We start from the raw sequence: 21,879 nt of genomic DNA on the forward strand, positions 1-21,879 counted from the left end.
AATCCGGTTCATACTAAAAAATCCTATATAACTGCAGAACAACGGTCATTCACTAACAGTCTCTTCTTTATCTCCTCATACAAGCAGGTTTGTATAATCATGGCCAAGGACATGACACTGCTGTGGGGCTCCGGCTCTCCTCCGTGCTGGCGGGTCATGATCGCTCTGGAGGAGAAGAACCTGCAGGGATACAATCAGAAACTTCTCTCCTTCGAGAAAGCAGAGCACAAGTCTAAAGAAGTCCTGGATATCAATCCCAGAGGACAGGTAGTGTTTGGCTTTTTCTTATTTATTCTTAGACAATGAACGATACATATAGATATTTGTTTTTAAAGAGTAGCCTATAACTGTATACGTTTTCTATTGTTTCTGCCACAAGTCCCTTTACAGAAATCATACATTGGTTTGTGTTGTTCTCCAGTCGCTGTAATGTGGTAAAGGTTTGTGGTGTTCTGCTATAATGTGGTAAAGGTTTGTGTTGTATGCGTACTCTAGTCCGTCGTCCAGACTCCTGGACAACAACACCTATTGCATAACTGTTATACAGAAGTGCATTGTCATGCTTACCTCAGTGTTTCTTGTCTCCCTCCCAGCTCCCTGCTTTCAAACACGGAGACAACATACTCAACGAGTCATATGCAGCATGCATGTACCTGGAGGTAAGATCTGACTCTTACCTCTGTTTTACTAAGAGTACAGAAACGCCCTGGGATAGAACTAGTTCTAATTAGCCTCATTAAGCTAGGTTTAATTCTCTCATTTATATTCAACAAAGCTGTGCAATATTTTCATTACAATTCAACTTGTGTAATTTTTTTTTTTTTTATTATATTTTTTAACGTCATTGTGCTGTAAACTGTATCTGCTTGTACTGGATAAATGATTTCCCTTTTTTAGAATTTATTTAGAATTTTTTTTAAATCATGCTGTAATGCCTTTATCTTTTTATATCATCGAGGAAATTTTTTGTTGTTGAAATAAACAAGATACTTTAATGTAGAGGTTTTGCACAGATCCATAAACTGTGTTAAATAACTCTACTTCATCACAACTACCTGTTCCACACCGGTGTTCAGAGAGCCAGGTAGCTGGTTGGTACAGGCCACCGCCTCTGTAACATGGAGATACGGAAAACTAACCTTTATAAAGGTCTGTAGTAATTTAACATCTCCTTTTTTTAATATTATTTCTCACTGATCTGAAAGATCGTGTTAATGTGTAGAGCTAACATCAAATCACATTGTATTTGTCACATGCGTTGAATACAACAGGTGTAGTAGACCTCACAGTGAAATGCTGAATACAACAGGTGTAGTAGACCTCACAGTGAAATGCTGAATACAACAGGTGTAGTAGACCTCACAGTGAAATGCTGAATACAACAGGTGGAGTAGACCTCAGTGACATGCTGAATACAACAGGTGTAGTAGACCTTACAGTGAAATGCTGAATACAACAGGTGTAGTAGACCTTACAGTGAAATGCTGAATACAACAGGTGTAGTAGACCTTACAGTGAAATGCTTACTTACAAGCCCTTAACCAACAATGCAGTTCAAGAAATAGTTTAAATATTTACTAAATAAAATCAAAAAGTAACACATGAAAAATGATGACAATTACGAGGCTATATTATTTAACTAGTCAAGTCAGTTAAAGAACAAATTGTTATTTACAATGACGGCCTACCGGGGAACAGTGGGTTAACTGCCTTGTTCAGGGGCAGAACTCCCCGGATCAGATGCTACTATCGTCTATAGGCGCTAAAGCAGTTGGTGTCTGTGACTGGGGTCATTTATTTCCAAGGTCAGACTGGTCAATAATTGATATGTTGGAATATCCATTTTTAAATGGACACTTCAAAATGTTTCAACTTCATATTAATCTCCAGCATCATGTGAGAATGGAGTGTTTCTATGTTTTGTATTTAAAAAATAAAACATTTAATTTAAAAAGCTGGAGGAAGATCGCTGTGCATTGTGGGATTTTTAATCAATTATGAGTAGGCGTTGTCTACTAATTGGTCATTGGAAACGCATTCCTCCTTTTTTTTAACTGTAACATAGAAACATGCCATTTTCACATGTTGGGGTGGTGCTGATGAAATACGACGTAGAAATGTCCCTTTAAGCAGGCTGCTTTAGGAATACCCCCCCCCCAAATCCTTTGACTACAATAATGACCAACACCTACTGATATTTGATGGCACCGTGAGTCCCAGCATTTGTACAAACTTACAAGACAGTGACATCAGTAATACACATATTTTTTGACCAAAGGTCCATAGCTAGCTACTGCTAGATAGAGATATTTTTACTTAGACCTGAATAAGGCCGTTAGGTGGACCGCCTGGATACAGCCCTTAACCTTGGTATATTGGCCACAAACCTCAGGTGCCTTATTGTTATTCTAAACTGGTTGCTAAGGTAATTAATAAATGTTTTGTCGTGGTATACAGTCTGATATACCACAGCTTTCAGCGTTCTGGGCTCGGCCCACTCAGTTTATAAGTGTGTTACTGTTCACTGTTTGACTTTTTAGTTGTTTGTAGGAAGTCGATGAGCTCACGAAAGTGATAACTTAATATTAAGTACATTCAATATATCAGCTCATCAAATGTAGTGTACTGCTCAGCTGGTATTACCCCACTAGGTGTCGCTAATGCACTGCGCAGTAAGAGAGTTGACTGTTCTGAGTTGATCCCAGTTCTCTCTTCCCTGCCTGAGCCAGTTCACTGTTCTCTTCTCTCTCTCCCTCTCTACAGAGCCGGTTCAGGTCCCAGGGACCCCAGTTGATTCCTGAGGGCCAACTAGAGCAGGCCCTGATGTACCAGCGCATGTTTGAGATCCTCAACCTCAGTGACAAACTCAGTAAGATACACAAACACTACTGTTCCTTGGCAACAGGCTCATGATGCCCTCTGGGTAACAACGGTCATGTGCTGCTTGGTTGTTATTCAGATGCTCGGTTCCCCAGAGTAAAGCGCTGATGTCCTAACAAGCATTGTTGGACTGAGTCATATTCCCAACAGGCCCGGTGTTATTGACTGATGCCATGGCCTGTGTCTCAAATGGCATTCTGTGCACTTCTTTTAAAAGAGCCCTGGTCTAAAGTAGTGTACTGTATAGGGCTCTGGTCTAAAGTAGTGTACTGAATAGGGCTCTGGTCTAAAGTAGTGCACTATATAGGGCTCTGGTCTAAAGTAGTGCACTATATAGGGCTCTGGTCTAAAGTAGTGTACTATATAGGGAATGGGGTTCCATTTGGGGACACGACAGTTCTTTAAACATTTCTTAAAGCTACACAGTCAGCAATAGAACCCCACGTGGTCCTTGAATCTATTGAGGGGCCATATGATGGATGATGCCTATTATGACTTCGTTTTTGACGTTTTGTCTCCCAGGTAACGTCATCTACTACAACTACCGTGTCCCCGAGGGAGAGAGACATGACTCTGCTATCAAGAGGAACAAGGAGACCCTGGCCACGGAGATCAAACTGTGGGAAGGATACTTTCAGAAGGTGCACACACACACACACACACGCATACACACACACACACACACACACACAGCATACATTTTACAAATGTGTGCGCACACACACCTTCACCAATTGTTGGTAGACTAAAGCCTTAATGCTAGAATCTTATACATTTATTTTTCTTCCCAAATCCATTTCGGAATACTGACTGTCCAAACAGCAATCTTCACGACACACAAATCGGATTTGTGTGTGTGTTCAGACAATTTTGCTGACACGGCTACGCTAGTTGTCGTGGTAACAGCGGGTGTGTATGTGCGTTGGCTGCTTGTGTTTCTGATCACTCAGAAGTTATGTAACGAGCTTAAGGTGACGACAGTGCTTGTCGTTTGACGTTTCTCCAGTTGCTTTGAATGTTCAACATCGTAGTGTAAGAACACTTAAAGCTTTAAAGGATCAGATGATCCAACTTTCAGAATGAGTCCTTTTGGCGGCTGGCTACAGCGGTAGGGTCGGCTGGCTACAGCGGTAGGGTCGGCTGGCTACAGCGGTAGGGTCGGCTGGGTAGCGGTTTGACTTTCTAGCACATATACTTATTTGTTTGTAAACAATTTAACAAGCTACTTAGCAACCACATGTTTTTGTTAACTGGGTAGCTAGCAAGCAACATCTGCAAAGTAACAGTATTTGCCCCCAAGTGGCTTTGAAATTCTGAGTCCCATGTCCAGGAATCAGATTTGTCTTCAAATATCTGCTTTGATGTGTGTTTTGGCTGTTCAGACTGCAGGGAAAGTGTGTGTGTGTGTGTGTGTATATATATATATATATATATATATATTATAAAAATCGGATATGTTAAAACAGGATTTGAGTCACATCAAACTGCCAGTGTGAACAAGGTTTAATACATTTGCTTGTTTCCAGATGGAGGTTGGTTCTTACCTGGCAGGAAAAGCCTTCTCATTGGCTGACGTTATTGTCTTCCCTGTGATTGCCTACGCCTTCCGCTTTGGGTAAGCGTTTCACCATGTGCGATCACAGAAGGGGTGTGTGTGTGGTCGTCTGGCTCAGTGAATGAATATGTTCCTCTCACTCCAGGCTGTCTACGGAGCGTTACCCCAAACTGGGAGCATACTACGACATGATGAAGGACAGACCTAGCGTTAAAGCTACCTGGCCCCCACACTGGCTGGAGAACCCTCAGGGAGGAGACGCTCTCAAGGAGTTCTGAGACACACAGGAACACGCATCACGTTATCTTAAGGATGTTAATCGTCACTTCCTGTATATGTTGTAACCACGGGAAACACAAGTTGCTTTACATGTACGTTTCCTCAGATGAATATCACTCAAGTAGTTTTCCACTAAGTGAACACTATTATTTGCATTGCCTTTCTGGGGTTTTTTGTAAGAAATGCGCTTTCTTTTTTTTATATATATATACACTTTAACTGAAACATTAAACACAAAGTGTGTTTTTACGAACATGACTTTATAATAACAGTATGTCCTCCATATAATTTGTGTGTACAGACCACATGCACTGGTGTGGAATTAATAAAAAAAATCATACCAAACACTGCTACTAAATGTTTGTGTATATTCAAGGTAAATCAAATTGAGGATACGCATTGAGATGTTGTTAAAGAACAGGGTTTCCATGCCACTGAAGTGATGGCTGATAAACTGTGGTCATGGTTGTTTTATTGTTTCCTATAATCTGAGTGGTAATACTACTGAAGCTCCATCTACTCAGGCTTTTAACAACGTTTTAAATCGGTCATCTTCCTCTATTTCATCATTTTATTTAACCTGGTAGGCTAGTTGAGAACAAGTTCTCATTTACAACTGCGACCTGGCCAAGATAAAGCAAAGCAGTATGACACAAACAACAACAGAGTTACGCATAAACAGAGTTACGCATAAACAACAGAGTTACGCATAAACGTACAGTCAACACAATAGAAAAATAAAAAGTATATTTTTTACCTTTTTAACTAGGCAAGTCAGTTAAGAACCAATTCTTACTTTCAATGACGGCCTACCAGAGAACAGTGGGTTAACTGCCTTGTTCAGGGGCAGAACGACAGATTTTCTTTTACCTTGTCAGCTCAGGGATTCAATCAAGCAACCTTTCGGTTACAAGTCCAATGCTCTAACCACTAGGCTACCTGCCACCCCGCAAATGAGGTAAGGCAATAAATAGGCCATAGTGGTGAAATAATTACAATTTAGCAATTAAACACTGGAGTGATAGATGTGCAGAAGATGAATGTGCAAGTAGAGATGCTGGGGTGAAAAGGAGCAAAAAATAAATAACAGTATGGGGATGAGGTAGTTGGATGGGCTATTTACAGATGGGCTGTGTACAGGTACAGTGATCTGTGAGCTGCTCTGACAGCTGGTGCTTAAAAGTTAGAGGGAGATATGAGTCTCCAGCTAATGAAGGGGATGATGTGATCTTTGTGAGAGGGAAGGAATCTAATTTACTTGTTCCTTAAGGGTTTGTAAGTAAGCATTTCATGGTAAGGTCTACACTTGTTGTATTCGGCGTATGTGACATACCGTTTGATTTAGTGGAAGGGTTAGCTAAATTGCTAAGTGGTTGCAAAGTACTTTTAAAAAAAGTAGTTCAACAGTTTGCCAATTACCCTACAATGTTGACTCTGGTATATTGGGCTGTAGAGAGACCTGTTCTTCCTTGAGTCAGCTAAAGTGGGGTGGGAAATACTAAGTAGGGTCTCTAACAAACTGTGTCATTCTGGAGGGGGGACAGCCTGCTGCTGGCTTTTCATTTCCACTCTATAGTGCCTGATGCACTACACTGTATAGTACCAGGTCATTTAAAGCTGTGCTGCTGGATATGTACGACAAAGTCCCCCTCGCAGAACTACACATATTTGGAATTAAACAGCATATAAGCTAATGTCTGCTAGCATAGCTTGCTAAACCCCAGTTAACAGGGTTTATATCAGTGTGTTAAAGCACTCGCAGTCTCTCTCTCTCTCTCCAATTCCATTCAATTGCATCCAAAATAGATACTCCTCTTCTAGATTGATATATATATATATATATATATATATATATATATATATAGATTTCATAGACTACCTCTTTCAGGGTATAGATTCAATGCAGTATTATCATTATATTTAGCTAATTAAAGATTTATGCATAATAAGCTTCTAACTTCTAGCCTCTGTTTCTCTGGCCTCTCTCCTTAAACAACACTTCTCAGCTCTTGGGATTCCATGCAGGAAAAGCTAGAATAGCTTGTTGGAGATATTTGTATTTTTTATGCCAATAGACTATTCGAAGAGAAACGCAAGCTTTTATTTGATTTTTCTGCTGAATGTTGGGTAGTTTGAAAGAAGAGTGAACACGCTAGGATGGTAGGCTATAGTAGTTATTAACTCAGACCCATAACCATCCAGACCCATAACCATTCAGATGGTGGTAGACTATAGTAGTTATTAACTCAGACCCATAACCATTCAGACCCATAACCATTCAGACCCATAACCATTCAGACCCATAACCATTCAGATGGTGGTAGACTATAACAGTTATTAATTCAGACCCATAACCATTCAGACCCATAACCATTCAGATGGTGGTAGGCTACAGCAGTTATTAACTCAGACCCATAACCATTCAGACCCATAACCATTCAGACCCATAACCATTCACATGGTGGTAGACTATAGCAGTTATTAATTCAGACCCATAACCATTCAGACCCATAACCATTCAGACCCATAACCATTCAGACCCATAACCATTCACATGGTGGTAGATTATAGCAGTTATTAATTCAGACCCATAACCATCCACATGTCTTTAATGTAGGGCTCATAACATGTCTTTAATGTAGGGCTCATAACATGTCTTTAATGTAGGGCTCATAACATGTCTTTAATGTAGGGCTCATTACATGTCTTTAATGTGGGGCTCATTACATGTCTTTAATGTAGGGCTCATTACATGTCTTTAATGTAGGGCTCATTACATGTCTTTAATGTAGGGCTCATTACATGTCTTTAATGTGGGGCTCATTACATGTCTTTAATGTAGGGCTCATTACATGTCTTTAATGTAGGGCTCATTACATGTCTTTAATGTAGGGCTCATAACATGTCTTTAATGTAGGGCTCATAACATGTATTTAATGTAGGGCTCATTACATGTCTTTAATGTAGGGCTCATCAGGCTCAGATAGCATCAGACTTACATTTTTGGATCAAAGCTCTAATCAAAAATCCAGACATAGGCCTATTTATATGTTTTATAATGCTTTAGTATGACACTTCCTGTTTTGGCGGGAAATACCGGTTTACCAGGGAGTAAAGACATTTATTCTCAAGATGGAACATTTGTAAAATACAGGGGAAATATTAATTCCTCTTAAACTAGGGGTTAGAGTTAGGGTCAGAATCGGGGTTAGGGTCAGAATAGGGGTTAGGGTCAGAATAGAGGTTAGGGTCAGAATAGAGGTTAGGTTCAGAATAGGGGTTAGGGCCAGAATAGGGGTTAGGGACAGAATAGGGGTTAGGGCCAGAATAGGGGTTAGGGTCAAAATAGGGGTTAGGGTCAGAATAGGGGTTGGGGGCAGAATAGGGGTTAGGGTCAGAATAGGGGTTAGGGTCAGAATAGGGGTTAGAGTTAGGGTCAGAATCGGGGTTAGGGTCAGAATAGGGGTTAGGGTCAGAATAGGGGTTAGGGTCAGAATAGGGGTTAGGGCCAGAATAGAGGTTAGGGTCAGAATAGAGGTTAGGGTCAGAATAGAGGTTAGGGTCAGAATAGAGGTTAGGGTCAGAATAGAGGTTAGGTTCAGAATAGGGGTTAGGGCCAGAATAGGGGTTAGGGCCAGAATAGGGGTTAGGGACAGAATAGGGGTTAGGGCCAGAATAGGGGTTAGGGTCAGAATAGGGGTTAGGGTCAGAATAGGGGTTGGGGGCAGAATAGGGGTTAGGGTCAGAATAGGGGTTAGGGTCAGAATAGGGGTTAGGGTCAGAATAGGGGTTAGAGTTAGGGCCAGAATAGGGGTTAGGGACAGAATAGGGGTTAGGGTCAGAATAGGGGTTAGGGCCAGAATAGGGGTTAGGGCCAGAATAGGGGTTGGGGGCAGAATAGGGGTTAGGGTCAGAATAGGGGTTAGGGCCAGAATAGGGGTTAGGGCCAGAATAGGGGTTAGGGCCAGAATAGGGGTTAGGGTCAGAATAGGGGTTAGGGTCAGAATAGGGGTTAGGGTCAGAATAGGGGTTAGGGCCAGAATAGGGGTTAGGGTCAGAATAGGGGTTAGGGTCAGAATAGGGGTTGGGGGCAGAATAGGGGTTAGGGTCAGAATAGGGGTTAGGGCCAGAATAGGGGTTAGGGTCAGAATAGGGGTTAGGGTCAGAATAGGGGTTAGGGGCAGAATAGGAGTTAGGGTCAGAATAGGGGTTAGGGGCAGAATAGGGGTTAGGGTCAGAATAGGGGTTAGGGCCAGAATAGGGGTTAGGGTCAGAATAGGGGTTAGGGTCAGAATAGGGGTTAGGGTCAGAATAGGGGTTAGGGTCAGAATAGAGGTTAGGGTCAGAATAGGGGTTAGGGCCAGAATAGGGGTTAGGGTCAGAATAGGGGTTAGGGTCAGAATGGGAGTTAGGGTCAGAATAGGGGTTAGGTTAAGATTAGAGGTTAGGTTAGGGTCAGAATAGGGGTTAGGGTCAGAATAGGGGTTAGTGTCAGAATAGGGGTTAGGTTAGGGTCAGAATAGGGGTTAGGGTCAGAATAGGGGTTAGGTTAGGGTCAGAATAGGGGTTAGGGTCAGAATAGAGGTTAGGTTAGGGTCAGAATAGGGGTTAGGGTCAGAATAGGGGTTTGAGTTAGGGTCAGAATAGGGGTTAGGGTCAGAATAGAGGTTAGGGTCAGAATAGGGGTTAGAGTCATAATAGGAGTTAGGGTCAGAATAGGGGTTAGGGTCAGAATGGGGGTTAGAGTCATAATAGGGGTTAGGGTCAGAATAGGGGTTAGGGTCAGAATAGGGGTTAGAGTCATAATAGGAGTTAGTGTCAGAATAGGGGTTAGGTTAAAATATTTAGCATTTTTTTATTTTCAGATAAGAGTTTACATGAAAATATCTGATCGTGGTGGCTATGGCATATGTTAAAATATGTTAAAATAACATATGCTTGAAAAACAATGGTGTGACCGTTTCATTCTTGACTGCTTGACGTTTTTACCAGGGGTTCAGCAGGACACGACGCTGGCCAACGTTCACGTTGAAATATGTTATATAAAACAAACGTCGCTGACTCGATTCATGGTTCTTCAATCTGCAACGTTTGACAACTTTCTCCTACAGAACGTGGCTCAGATAACTGTAATACATCGCCCCCTCTTTCACCACAAGATGGCGACATTCACTGAAGAGTATAAAAAATTCACGCATCTCAAATGACTATTCCTCATACAGGTTGTCAATGTTCTACACAATCTGCAGCGACCCGTCATTCAGGGCAGAGCCTGTTTTGATCCCCACCTGTTTAGCTAAAAAAAAGTGTGGTCAAAATAAAGAAAAACCCTGGAATGAATAGGTGTGTCCAAACTTTTGACTGGTATATATATATATATACACACAGTACCAGTCAAAAGATTGTCCTCACATTACCGTCTCTGGTAAACACTATACACTATATCAAATAAAATCAACGTTTATTTGTCACACGCACAGGATACAGAAGGAGTAAACGGTACAGTGAAATGGTTACTTGTATATTTGCATAGTAGCGCTATCAAAAATAGACTGTGTCCAAACACAAACATTTTATAATGCTATAACCTCCCCCCCCAGTCACATCTAGCTAAGTGGAGGGGTCACTATTGTCTAGACATGTACTGTACACATGTTCATGAAATCCAATAGATGGCTGTAATCACCCCAGACACACCTTGCTAACTTGATGGTATCACGTTTCAGGTAAGACCCAGATGCAGACAACGTTCCAAGTAACAACAGTTTATTAATCGAACAGGGGCAGGCAGAGGTCAGGGTCAGGGCAGGCAGAGGTCAGGGGCAGGCAGAGGTCGGTAATCCAGATAGATGGGGTAAAGGTACAGGACGGCAGGCAGGGTCAGGGTCAGGCAGAGGTCGGTAATCCAGATAGATGGGGTAAAGGTACAGGATGGCAGGCAGGCTCAGGGTCAGGCAGAGGTCAGGGTCAGGGCAGGCAGAGGTCAGGGGCAGGCAGAGGTCAGGGGCAGGCAGAGGTCAGGGTCAGGGCAGGCAGAGGTCAGGGTCAGGGCAGGCAGAGGTCGGTAATCCAGATAGATGGGGTAAAGTTACAGGACGGCAGGCAGGGTCAGGGTCAGGCAGAGGTCGGTAATCCAGATAGATGGGGTAAAGGTACAGGACGGCAGGCAGGGTCAGGGTCAGGCAGAGGTCGGTAATCCAGATAGATGGGGTAAAGGTACAGGACGGCAGGCAGGGTCAGGGTCAGGCAGAGGTCGGTAATCCAGATAGATGGGGTAAAGGTACAGGATGGCAGGCAGGGTCAGGGTCAGGCAGAGGTCGGTAATCCAGATAGATGGGGTAAAGGTACAGGATGGCAGGCAGGCTCAGGTTCAGGGCAGGCAGAATGGTCAACCCCGGGGAAAACTAGGAAACAGGAACAATCAAGAGACAGGAGCAGAGGGAAAACCACTGGTAGGCTTGACGAAAACAAGACGAACTGGTAACAGACAAACAGAGAACACAGGTATAAATACACAGGGGATAACGGGGAAGATGGGCGACACCTTGAGGGGGGATGGAGACAATGACAAAAGACAGGTGAAACAGATCAGGGTGTGACAGATGGGTCATCTGGGGAAGTGGAGTCTTTTGCTTAGACGTGCAGCTAGCTAACTCGCTAGCTAACTAACTCGCTAGCTAACTAAATAACCATAATCCCAACCCATAGCTACAGTACAGACACATTTTCATAGCTAGTCACCGTACTGAAATGCTGTAGTATACAGTGCATTCGGGAAAGTATACATCTTGTTATGTTACAGCCTTTCTGTAAAATGTATTAAATAGTGTTTCTCCCTCATCAATCTGCACACAATACCCCATAATGACATCACAATACTCCTTAATGACATCACAATACCCCTTAATGTCAAAGCAAAAACATTTTTTTGTGCAAATTTATATAAAAATGTTTAAAAAAATAAAACATTTCTCTGCAGATCCTCTCAAGCTCTGTCAGGTTGGATGGGGCGCATCGCTGCTCAGATATTTTCAGGTCTCTGCACAGATGTTTGAATCGGTTCAAGTCCGGGCTCTGGCTGTGCCACTTAAAGATATTCAGAGACTTGTCCCGAAGCCACTCCTGTGTTGTCTTGGCTGTGTGCTTAGGGTCGTTGTCCTGTTGGAAGGTGAAACTTCGCCCCAGACTGAGGTCCTGAGTGCTCTGGAGCAGGTTTTCATCAAGGATCTCTCTGTACTTTGCTTTGTTCATCTTTCCTTCAATCCTGACTAGTCTCCCAGTCCCTGCCGCTGAAAAACATCCCCACAACATGATGCTGTCACCACCATGCTTCGCTGTAGAGATGGTGCCAGGTTTCTTACAGACGTGACGCTTAGCATTCAAGCCAAATAGTTCAATCTTGGTTTCATCAGACCAGATAATCTTGTTTCTCATGGTCTGAGAGTCCTTTAGGTGCCTTTTGGCAAACTCCAAGCAGGCTGTCATGTGACTTTTACTGAGGAGTGGCTTCCGTCTGGTCACTCTACCACAAAGCCCTGATTGGTGGAGTGCTGCAGAGATGGTTGTCCTTCTGGAAGGTTCTCCCATCTCCACAGAGGAACTCTGCAGCTCTGTCAGAGTAGCCATCAGGTTCTTGGTCACCTCCCTGACCAAGGCCCTTCTCCCCCTGATTGCTCAGTTTGGCCAGGTGGCCAGCTCTAGAAAGAGTCTTGGTGGTTCCAAACTTTTTCCATTTAAGAATGATGGAGGCTACTGTGTTCTTGGGGACCTTCAATGCTGCAGACATTTTTTGGTACCCTTCCCCAGATCTGTGCCTCGACATAATCCTGTCTCAGAGCTCTACCGACAATTCCTTCGACCTCATGGCTTGGTGTTTGCTCTGACATGCACCTTCAACTGTGGGACCTTATATAGACAGGTGTGTGCATTTCCAAATCATGAATTTGAATTTGAATCATGAATTGAATTTACCACAGTTGGACTCAAGTTGTAGAAACATCTCAAGGATCCAGGATGTATCACAACCGGCCGTGATTGGGAGTCCCATAGGGCGGCGTACAATTGGCCCAGCGTCATCTGGGTTTTGCCGAGGTAGGCCGTCATTGTAAATAAGAATTAGTTTTTAACTTGCCTAGTAAAATAAACGTTAAAAAAATAAATAAGGATGATCAATGTTGACAGGATGCACCAATGTCGAGTCTCATAGCAAAGGGTCTGAATACTTATATAAATAAGGTATTTCTGTTGTTTTTTAAATATTTAATACATTTGCAAAGATTTTCACTTTGCTTTGTCAATATGGGGTATTGTTTGTAGATTGATGAGGAAATAGTTTATTTAATTCATTTTTAGACTGAGGCTGTAACGTCTCAAAATGTGAAAAAAAGGGAAAAGGTCTGAATACTTTCTGAATGCTGTAAAACAACTCTATGGGGGGGGGGGGCTATAAAACCTGTGCTTTAAAAAAAAGATATATATGTTTTATATTTTCCTAAATTCTGTTTTCTCAGTAAAAAGAAAATCCTTTTTTTTTTTTATTGTTTTTTTTTTGGTTTTTCAAAATTAGAATTGTTGATTGAGAAACAATGAAATGTGATGTTCTAAGTCCAATGATTTAAATCGCATCAGAAGACACATTTCTTTACATCTGGAAGGAGTGTAAATTCCCCTTTAATTGCACATCTGGCCCCTTTAATTACGCATCTAACGAGTGAGGAATGTGATGCGGTCCAGTGATGGTTCTGTACTGATGCTGCTCCTTTCACTGCAAAGTTTACAAATAATAAATAATAGACAAACGCCCGCACCAATCAGACAGACAGGGGCAATATTTCTGTAAATTAATTGGCAGATATTGTGTTTAGATTTGGCTTTTTAAGCCAATAGTGGCTAACCAGGGGGTGGGATAGTGTCTGTGTTGCTTATATTTGCTAGTAGCTGGGAGCTTGTGATCAACCTGTTGGAGACCTGTGACCGAGAAAATGTTAGGAACATGCCCTCATTTCACAAGATCCACTTCTCCTTCAGAAGGAGGAGGAGGAGGAGGAGGAGGAGGAGAGAGGAGAGAGGAGGAGAGGAGACCTAGTGGCCCAGAGGGGGAGGGATAGAGCGAAGGAGGGGGAGGAGAAGGAGAGAGGAGGAGGAGAAGGAGAGAGGAGGAGAAGGAGAGAGGAGGAGAGAAGACCTATAGTCCGTTGAAGTGTTTTCCTCCCAGATGCCAAAGTAACTCCCCCTCTGGTTTCAATCGTTTTTTCACCATTTTATCCCCATTGGGGATATTTATTTTTTAACCACTTCCAATAAGGTCTGTGTTTTGTATAGTCTCACGCTGGCATGGTGTTTTGATAACCCTGTAAATCTCTCTCGGACAAGGGGACTTTTAGCAATATATTCGGCTCTATTTACTCTCAGAGTAGCTATCATGCAAGACTACACATCCCTGCCGGAAGCTCCTGCACGTCAGGCTCCTGAGTGTCTCAGCGGTCTAAGGCACTGCATCTCAGTGCCAGAAGCGTTACTACAGACCCTGGTTTGATCCCGGGCTCTATCACAACCGGTCGTGATCGGGAGTCCCATAGGGCGGCGCACAATTGGCCCAGCGTTGTCCGGGTTAGGGGAGGGTTTGGCTTGGGTAGGCCGTCATTGTAAAATAGTAATTTGTTCTTAACTGTCAAGCCTGGTTAATTAAAACATCTCTAGCCAAAACATTTGATGTCAGCTAGCTAGCTGGCTTCTATCTTTCTTTGTCTCATCATCCTCCTCTCCTCCTTCTCCTCCTCCTTCACTCTATCCCTCCCCCTCTTGGCCACTAGGTCTCCTCTCCTCGCTTTCTCTCTCCTCCTCTCTTTCCTGGTCCTCCTCCTCCTTCTCCCTATCTCTCTCCCTCCTCTCTTTCCTATTCCTCCTTCTCCTCCTTCTCCTCCTCTCTCTCTCTCTCCCTCCTCTTTTCTATTCCTCCTTCTCCTCCTCTCTCTCTCTCTCTCCTCCTCTCTTTTCTATTCCTCCTTCTCCTCCTTCTCCTCCTCTCTCTCTCTCTCTCTCTCCTCCATGGGAAAGCTAGTTAAGTGTAATTGTGGTCATTTGTCCTGGAAGCTGTGGTAGCAACACTGGCTCCACCACTCTGAGGCCAGATTAGTGTGTGTGCATACCATGGTGGATGTTCTGTTAATTTGAGTGTGTGTGTGTGTGTGTGTGTGTGTGTGTGTGTGTGTGTGTGTGTGTGTGTGTGTGTGTGTGTGTGTGTGTGTGTGTGTGTGTGTGTGTGTGTGTGTGTGTGTGTGTGTGTGTGTGTGTGTGTGTGTGTGTGTGTGTGTTCCACAAACATTCTTCTGCCGTACCGTCAATCCGATGACTGTCCAGCCTCGCACGAGAGCCACGCCGCCACAGCGGTCGAGCCACAATGCCAGCCCTGAGGACTCAAATTACGGCACACACACACACACACACATTATCTGTGCAATGTCCGTACAGACATTGCATCCAACAGAGGATCAAAAGTATTCTCTAACAGTAAACACACTCTCTGTTTTTTTCACTCATCCTGTCGGAGTCTTTTTGGTACAGTACAGTCATTATCTAACAGTAAACACACTCTGTTGGAGTCTTGTTGGTACAGGACATTTATTATCTAGATCTTCATGTCCCTTCACTCCTCATCAGGCTGGTCCATCTGGTGTTTGGAGACAGAGCGACTGAGGAAGCGAGTGACTCATCACCCTCTCTTTCCCTCATCCCACCCCTCCCTCCCTGCATCAGCCACCCTTTGGTCCCCATCTCTCTGGTCCCCATCTCTCTGGTCCCCACCTCTCTGGTCCCCACCTCTCTGATTCCCCATCTCTCTGATCCCACCTCTCTGATTCCCCATCTCTCTGATCCCACCTCTCTGATCCCACCCTCTCTGATCCCCACCTCTCTGGTCCCCATCTCTCTGGTCCAACCTCTCTGGTCCCCACCTCTCTGGTCCCCACCTCTCTGATCCCCATCTCTCTGATCCCCACCTCTCTGATCCCCATCTCTCTGGTCCCCATCTCTCTGATCCCATCTCTCTGATCCCACCTCTCTGATCCCATCTCTCTGATCCCACCTCTCTGATCCCATCTCTCTGATCCCACCTCTCTGATCCCACCTCTCTGATCCCCACCTCTCTGGTCCCCACCTCTCTGGTCCCCACCTCTCTGGTCCCCACCTCTCTGATCCCATCTCTCTGATCCCACCTCTCTGATCCCATCTCTCTGATCCCACCTCTCTGATCCCACCCTCTCTGATCCCCACCTCTCTGGTCCCCATCTCTCTGGTCCAACCTCTCTGGTCCCCACCTCTCTGGTCCCCACCTCTCTGATCCCCATCTCTCTGATCCCCACCTCTCTGATCCCCATCTCTCTGGTCCCCATCTCTCTGATCCCATCTCTCTGATCCCACCTCTCTGATCCCATCTCTCTGATCCCACCTCTCTGATCCCACCTCTCTGATCCCATCTCTCTGATCCCACCTCTCTGATCCCACCTCTCTGGTCCCCATCTCTCTGGTCCCCATCTCTCTGATCCCCATCTCTCTGGTCCCCACCTCTCTGATCCCACCTCTCTGGTCCCCATCTCTCTGATCCCCATCTCTCTGGTCCCCATCTCTCTGATCCCATCTCTCTGATCCCACCTCTCTGATCCCACCTCTCTGATCCCATCTCTCTGATTCCCCCTCTCTGGTCCCCATCTCTCTGGTCCCCACCTCTCTGGTCCCCATCTCTCTGATCCCCATCTCTCTGATCCCATCTCTCTGATCCCCATCTCTCTGATCCCATCTCTCTGATCCCACCTCTCTGATCCCCATCTCTCTGGTCCCCATCTCTCTGGTCCCCACCTCTCTGATCCAACCTCTCTGGTCCCCACCTCTCTGATTCCCCCTCTCTGATCCCCATCTCTCTGGTCCCCATCTCTTTCTAATCCCTTTCTACCCCCCCCGTCTCATCCTTTCTCTCTCTCTCTTTCATCCATCTATCTCTCTCTCTCTGCCCGAACCATATTTACCATATGTGGAGAGGGACATAACACACACACACACACACACACACACACACACACACACACACACACACACACACACACACACACACACACACACACACACACACACACACACACACACACACTGTTCATCATACGCTCTTCATCATACGCTCTTCATCATGCTCTTGTTACATTGTTCATCAGTCATTTGTTTTAGTGAAATGTAAAGTTTAGCCACCTGGGATGAAGCAGAACTCCCTGTTGCAGCCCTAACTGACTCAATCACCCAGAACTCCCTGTTGCAGCCCTAACTGACTCAATCACCCAGAACTCCCTGTTGCAGCCCTAACTGACTCAATCACCCAGAACTCCCTGTTGCAGCCCTAACTGATTCAATCAGATTCTGAGAATCATGTTCATCATGGTATTAATGTAATCGATGCATTATCTAATTAATTATCTACCCATCTCTCTCTCTTCCTCTCTCTCTTCCTCTCTCTCTTCCTCTCTCTCTCTTCCCCTCTCTCTTCCTCTCTCTCTCCCTTCATCTCTCTCTTCTCTCTTCCTCTCTCTCTTCCTCTCGCTCTCTTCCCCCCTCTCTCTTCATCTCTCTCTCCCCTCTCTCTCTCTCTTCCTCTCTCCCCCTCTCTCTTCCTCTCTCTCTTCCTCTCTCTCTTCCTCTCTCTCTCCATCTCTCTCTCCCCCTCTTTCTCTCTTCCTCTCTCTCTCTTCCTCTCTCTCCCCCCTCTCGCTCTCTTCATCTCTCTCTCCTCTTGTCTCTCTCTTCCTCTCTCTCTCCCTTCCTCTCTCTCTCCTCTCTCTTCCTCTTTCTCTTCCTCTCTCTCTCTCTCTCTCTCCTCTCTCTCTTCCTCTCTCTTTGTCTCTCTCTCTTCCTCCACCCCCTCTCTCTCTATCCTCTCTCTCACTCCTCTCTCTTCCTCTCTCTCTCAATTCCCTTCTCACTCACCTACTCTCTCTCTCTCTTCCTCTCTTCCCCACACAAACACATTTCCAAAATAAAATAATGGAGAGACACAATAAACACGAACATCCCAACACTTATTTAAATACAATTTTTATCAGCCATTCGGAATCAATCAGGGTAATAAAATGTCTGTAAATGATTTAAAATATACAAATTAAAACATCACAGCAAAAACACATGACAAACACAGTTCAGTTCACAGCAACAGTCTGAGAAGAGCTGAGTCTCCCTCAGAGTTCGGCAGAGATTAACGTTCCATATCTAACTTTCTCAATATTCCAGAACTCCCAACTGTAAGATTCCTGGAATCAGAAGTAAAGAGAGAAGAAAATCCTCCAACCAGGATTTCTGGAAAATCTGGGAATGTTGGGAAAGAACCATGTATATATAATGCTCAACAAAAATAAAGGGAACACTTAAACAACACATCCTAGATCTGAATGAAATAAATAATCTTATTAAATACTTTTTTCTTTACATAGTTGAATGTGCTGACAACAAAATCACACAAAAATAATCAATGGGAATCCAATTTATCAACCCATGGAGGTCTGGATTTGGAGTCACACTCAAAATTAAAGTGGAAAACCACACTACAGGCTGATCCAACTTTGATGTAATGTCCTTAAAACAAGTCAAAATGAGGCTCAGTAGTGTGTGTGGCCTCCACGTGCCTGTATGACCTCCCTACAACGCCTGGGCATGCTCCTGATGAGGTGGCGGATGGTCTCCTGAGGGATCTCCTCCCAGACCTGGACTAAAGCAACCGCCAACTCCTGGACAGTCTGTGGTGCAACGTGGCGTTGGTGGATGGAGCGAGACATGAGATCCCAGATGTGCTCAATTGGATTCAGGTCTGGGGAACGGGCGGGCCAGTCCATTGCATCAATGCTTTCCTCTTGCAGGAACTGCTGACACACTCCAGCCACATGAGGTTTAGCATTGTCTTGCATTAGGAGGAACCCAGGGCCAACCGCACCAGCATATGGTCTCACAAGGGGTCTGAGGATCTCATCTCGGTACCTAATGGCAGTCAGGCTACCTCTGGCGAGCACCTGGAGGGCTGTGCGGCCCCCCAAAGAAATGCCACCCCACACCATGACTGACCCACCACCAAACCGGTCATGCTGGAGGATGTTGCAGGCAGCAGAACGTTCTCCACTGCGTCTCCAGACTCTGTCACGTCTGTCACGTGCTCAGTGTGAACCTGCTTTCATCTGTGAAGAGCACAGGGCGCCAGTGGCGAATTTGCCAATCTTGGTGTTCTCTGGCAAATGCCAAACGTCCTGCACGGTGTTGGGCTGTAAGCACAACCCCCACCTGTGGACGTCGGGCCATCATACCACCCTCATGGAGTCTGTTTCTGACCGTTTGAGCAGACACATGCACATTTGTGGCCTGCTGGAGGTCATTTTGCAGGGCTCTGGCAGTGCTTCTCCTGCTCCTCCTTGCACAATGGCGGAGGTAGCGGTCCTGCTGCTGGGTTGTTGCCCTCCTACGGCCTCCTCCACGTCTCCTGATGTACTGGCCTGTCTCCTGGTAGCGCCTCCCTGCTCTGGACACTACGCTGACAGACACAGCAAACCTTCTTGCCACAGCTCGCATTGATGTGCCATCCTGGATGAGCTGCACTACCTGAGCCACTTGTGTGGGTTGTAGACTCCGTCTCATGTTACCACTAGAGTGAAAGCACCGCCAGCATTCAAAAGTGACCAAAACATCGGCCAGGAAGCATAGTAACTGAGAAGTGGTCTGTGGTCCCCACCTGCAGAACCACTCCTTTATTGGGAGTGTCTTGCTAATTGCCTATAATTTCCACCTGTTGTCTATTCCATTTGCACAACAGCATGTGAAATTTATTGTCAATCAGTGTTGCTTCCTAAGTGGACAGTTTGATTTCACAGAAGTGTGATTGACTTGGAGTTACATTGTGTTGTTTAAGTGTTCCCTTTATTTTTTTTGAGCAGTGTATATGTCTCTGTAGTATATATAGTCTCTTGCATTTGTTTGTTCATAGACAGTCTATTGGGCCACTTCTAGTGGAGAACAACATGGTGTTGTTATGAAGATCCACGTGCCATCTGAGATTCAGACCGTCAGTCAGCTCTTCCCAAGGCTGAGTAGATCTCTGGAAGTCCTGAGTTATTCTGTTCTCTCTTATGACTCTGTCTTCCATCTTGACTTTCTTCATCTGTCCATCTGTTGCTCTGTCCATCCCTGTTTGATTCCAGTCTGTTTATTTCCCTGTCCGTCTGTCCTCCTGTCTGTCATATTGTATGGCTTTAGAGTCCCTGTCATTTATATATGTAATTTGTGTGTGTGTGTGTGAGAGAGAGAGAGAGAGAGAGAGAGAGAGAGAGAGAGAGAGAGAGAGAGAGAGAGAGAGAGAGAGAGAGAGAGAGAGAGAGAGAGAGAGAGAGAGTGCGCGAGTGTGAGTAGTAGCTGATCCTAACCACTGATCTAGGGTCATATGGTTTCCACCCTTTAATGGTTAGGGGTAAGGTCATCTGATCCTTGATCTGTGTTTAAGGCACGGAAGGTTGTTGGCACCTTAATTGGAGCTCGTGGTAATGGCTGGAGCGGAATGGGTGGAATGGTATCAAATACTGTACATCAAACAGATGGTTTCCAGGTGTTTGATGCCGTTCCATTTGGTCCGTTCCAGACATTAACCCTCCACTGGGTTAAGGGTTGGGTAATCTGATCCTAGATCTGTGGTTAAAAGCAAACTTTACACGGTGCATCATGTTGACAGGTTCTGGATCAGAAGGCTCCTATCTCAGTCCCCCAGATCTTTGCAGCTTTTCCCCTGCGCTGACCCGCGGGAGACTCCAGAGGGGCAAAAGGTCTGAAGGTGACTTGTGGAGGAGCAGAGAGAAAGGAGGAGGAAGAGGAGGAAGAGGAGGAAGAGGAGGTTAGGAGGAGTGAGGCTCCAGGAGACTGCTGAGTGAGTCTGTGAGTGGGGGTGGCGGTGAGGGCAGGGGAGGAAGGAGGTGGGAGAGAGGGTACCCTGCGAAGCCCAGACACCAAGGCAGGGGCGAGCATGGACCCCTGTTGGCACTCCAGGGGGGCGAGACGCAGGGTGTCGGCTGAGTGGGGCGGATAACACCCACCCCCCAGGCGTGCCAGCTCCCTCCGCCTCGCGGAGAAAGATGGAGAGGTGGGAGACGAGACAGGTGACATCTGGTGATAGGAGGAGATCCACGGCCAGGGAGGAAAAGGGAGGGCGGAGGAGGTGGGGGGCGACTGAAGGAGAAGAGGGTCCAGTTGGCTGGCGCAATGGGAGAGGTGAGAGACCAGGCGGGCTCCGATAGGGTCCGGGGAGTCCCCCCCTCCTTCTAAAGAGCTCAGGTAACGGACCACCTCTCCTACACACTGTCTGAATCCCAGTGTCCTATAGTCCACTGCTAGGGCCCGCGCTTCAAAGTACCCTGAGAGAGAGAGGGAGGAAGGAGAAGGGGGAGAGAGAGGGAGGAAGGAGAGGGGGGAGAGAGAGGGAGGAAGGAGAGGGGGAGAGAGAGGGAGGAAGGAGAGGGGGAGAGAGAGGAAGGAGAGGGGGAGAGAGAGGGAGGAAGGAGAGGGGGAGAGAGGGAGGAAGGAGAGGGGGAGAGAGGAAGGAGAGGGGGGAGAGAGAGGGAGGAAGGAGAGGGGAGAGAGGGAGGAAGGAGAGGGGAGAGAGGGAGGAAGGAGAGGGGGGAGAGAGAGGGAGGAAGGAGAGGGGAGAGAGAGAGGGAGGAAGGAGCGGGGAGAGAGAGGGAGGAAGGAGAGGGGAGAGAGGGAGGAAGGGGAGGGGAGAGAGAGGGAGGAAGGGGAGGGGAGAGAGAGGGAGGAAGGAGAGGGGAGAGAGAGGGAGGAAGGAGAGGGGGAGAGAGAGGGAGGAAGGAGAGGGGGAGAGAGAGGGAGGAAGGAGAGGGGAGAGAGAGAGGGAGGAAGGAGCGGGGAGAGAGAGGGAGGAAGGAGAGGGGAGAGAGGGAGGAAGGGGAGGGGAGAGAGAGGGAGGAAGGGGAGGGGAGAGAGAGGGAGGAAGGAGAGGGGAGAGAGAGGGAGGAAGGAGAGGGGGAGAGAGAGGGAGGAAGGAGAGGGGGAGAGAGGAGAGGGAGGAAGGAGAGAGGGGAGAGAGGGAGGAAGGGGAGGGGAGAGAGAGGGAGGAAGGAGAGGGGAGAGAGAGGGAGGAAGGAGAG

General features: G+C 45.9%; 2 protein-coding genes across 2 annotated transcripts in view; one reads left to right on the plus strand and one right to left on the minus strand.

The window, feature by feature from the left end:
• gstr (glutathione S-transferase rho) lies at nucleotides 1–5,056 on the plus strand. Its single transcript, NM_001141492.2, is given in 6 exon segments — nucleotides 1–267; nucleotides 594–659; nucleotides 2,764–2,869; nucleotides 3,403–3,521; nucleotides 4,407–4,495; nucleotides 4,581–5,056. Coding segments are annotated over 6 exon segments (681 nt in total). The 5' UTR covers nucleotides 1–99; the 3' UTR covers nucleotides 4,714–5,056.
• Nucleotides 5,057–19,446: 14,390 nt separating this feature from the next.
• Nucleotides 19,447–21,879, minus strand: part of LOC106570734 (hairy/enhancer-of-split related with YRPW motif-like protein) — a 16,752-nt gene continuing 14,319 nt past the window's right edge. Inside the window, exon 5 of the mRNA XM_045695073.1 lies at nucleotides 19,447–21,129. Coding sequence (XP_045551029.1) covers nucleotides 20,462–21,129 — 668 coding nt within the window. The 3' untranslated portion in view covers nucleotides 19,447–20,461. The remainder of the gene's footprint in view (nucleotides 21,130–21,879) is intronic.

Source organism: Salmo salar, chromosome ssa14, assembly GCF_905237065.1.
Source record: "Salmo salar chromosome ssa14, Ssal_v3.1, whole genome shotgun sequence".
Lineage (NCBI taxonomy): Eukaryota > Metazoa > Chordata > Actinopteri > Salmoniformes > Salmonidae > Salmo > Salmo salar.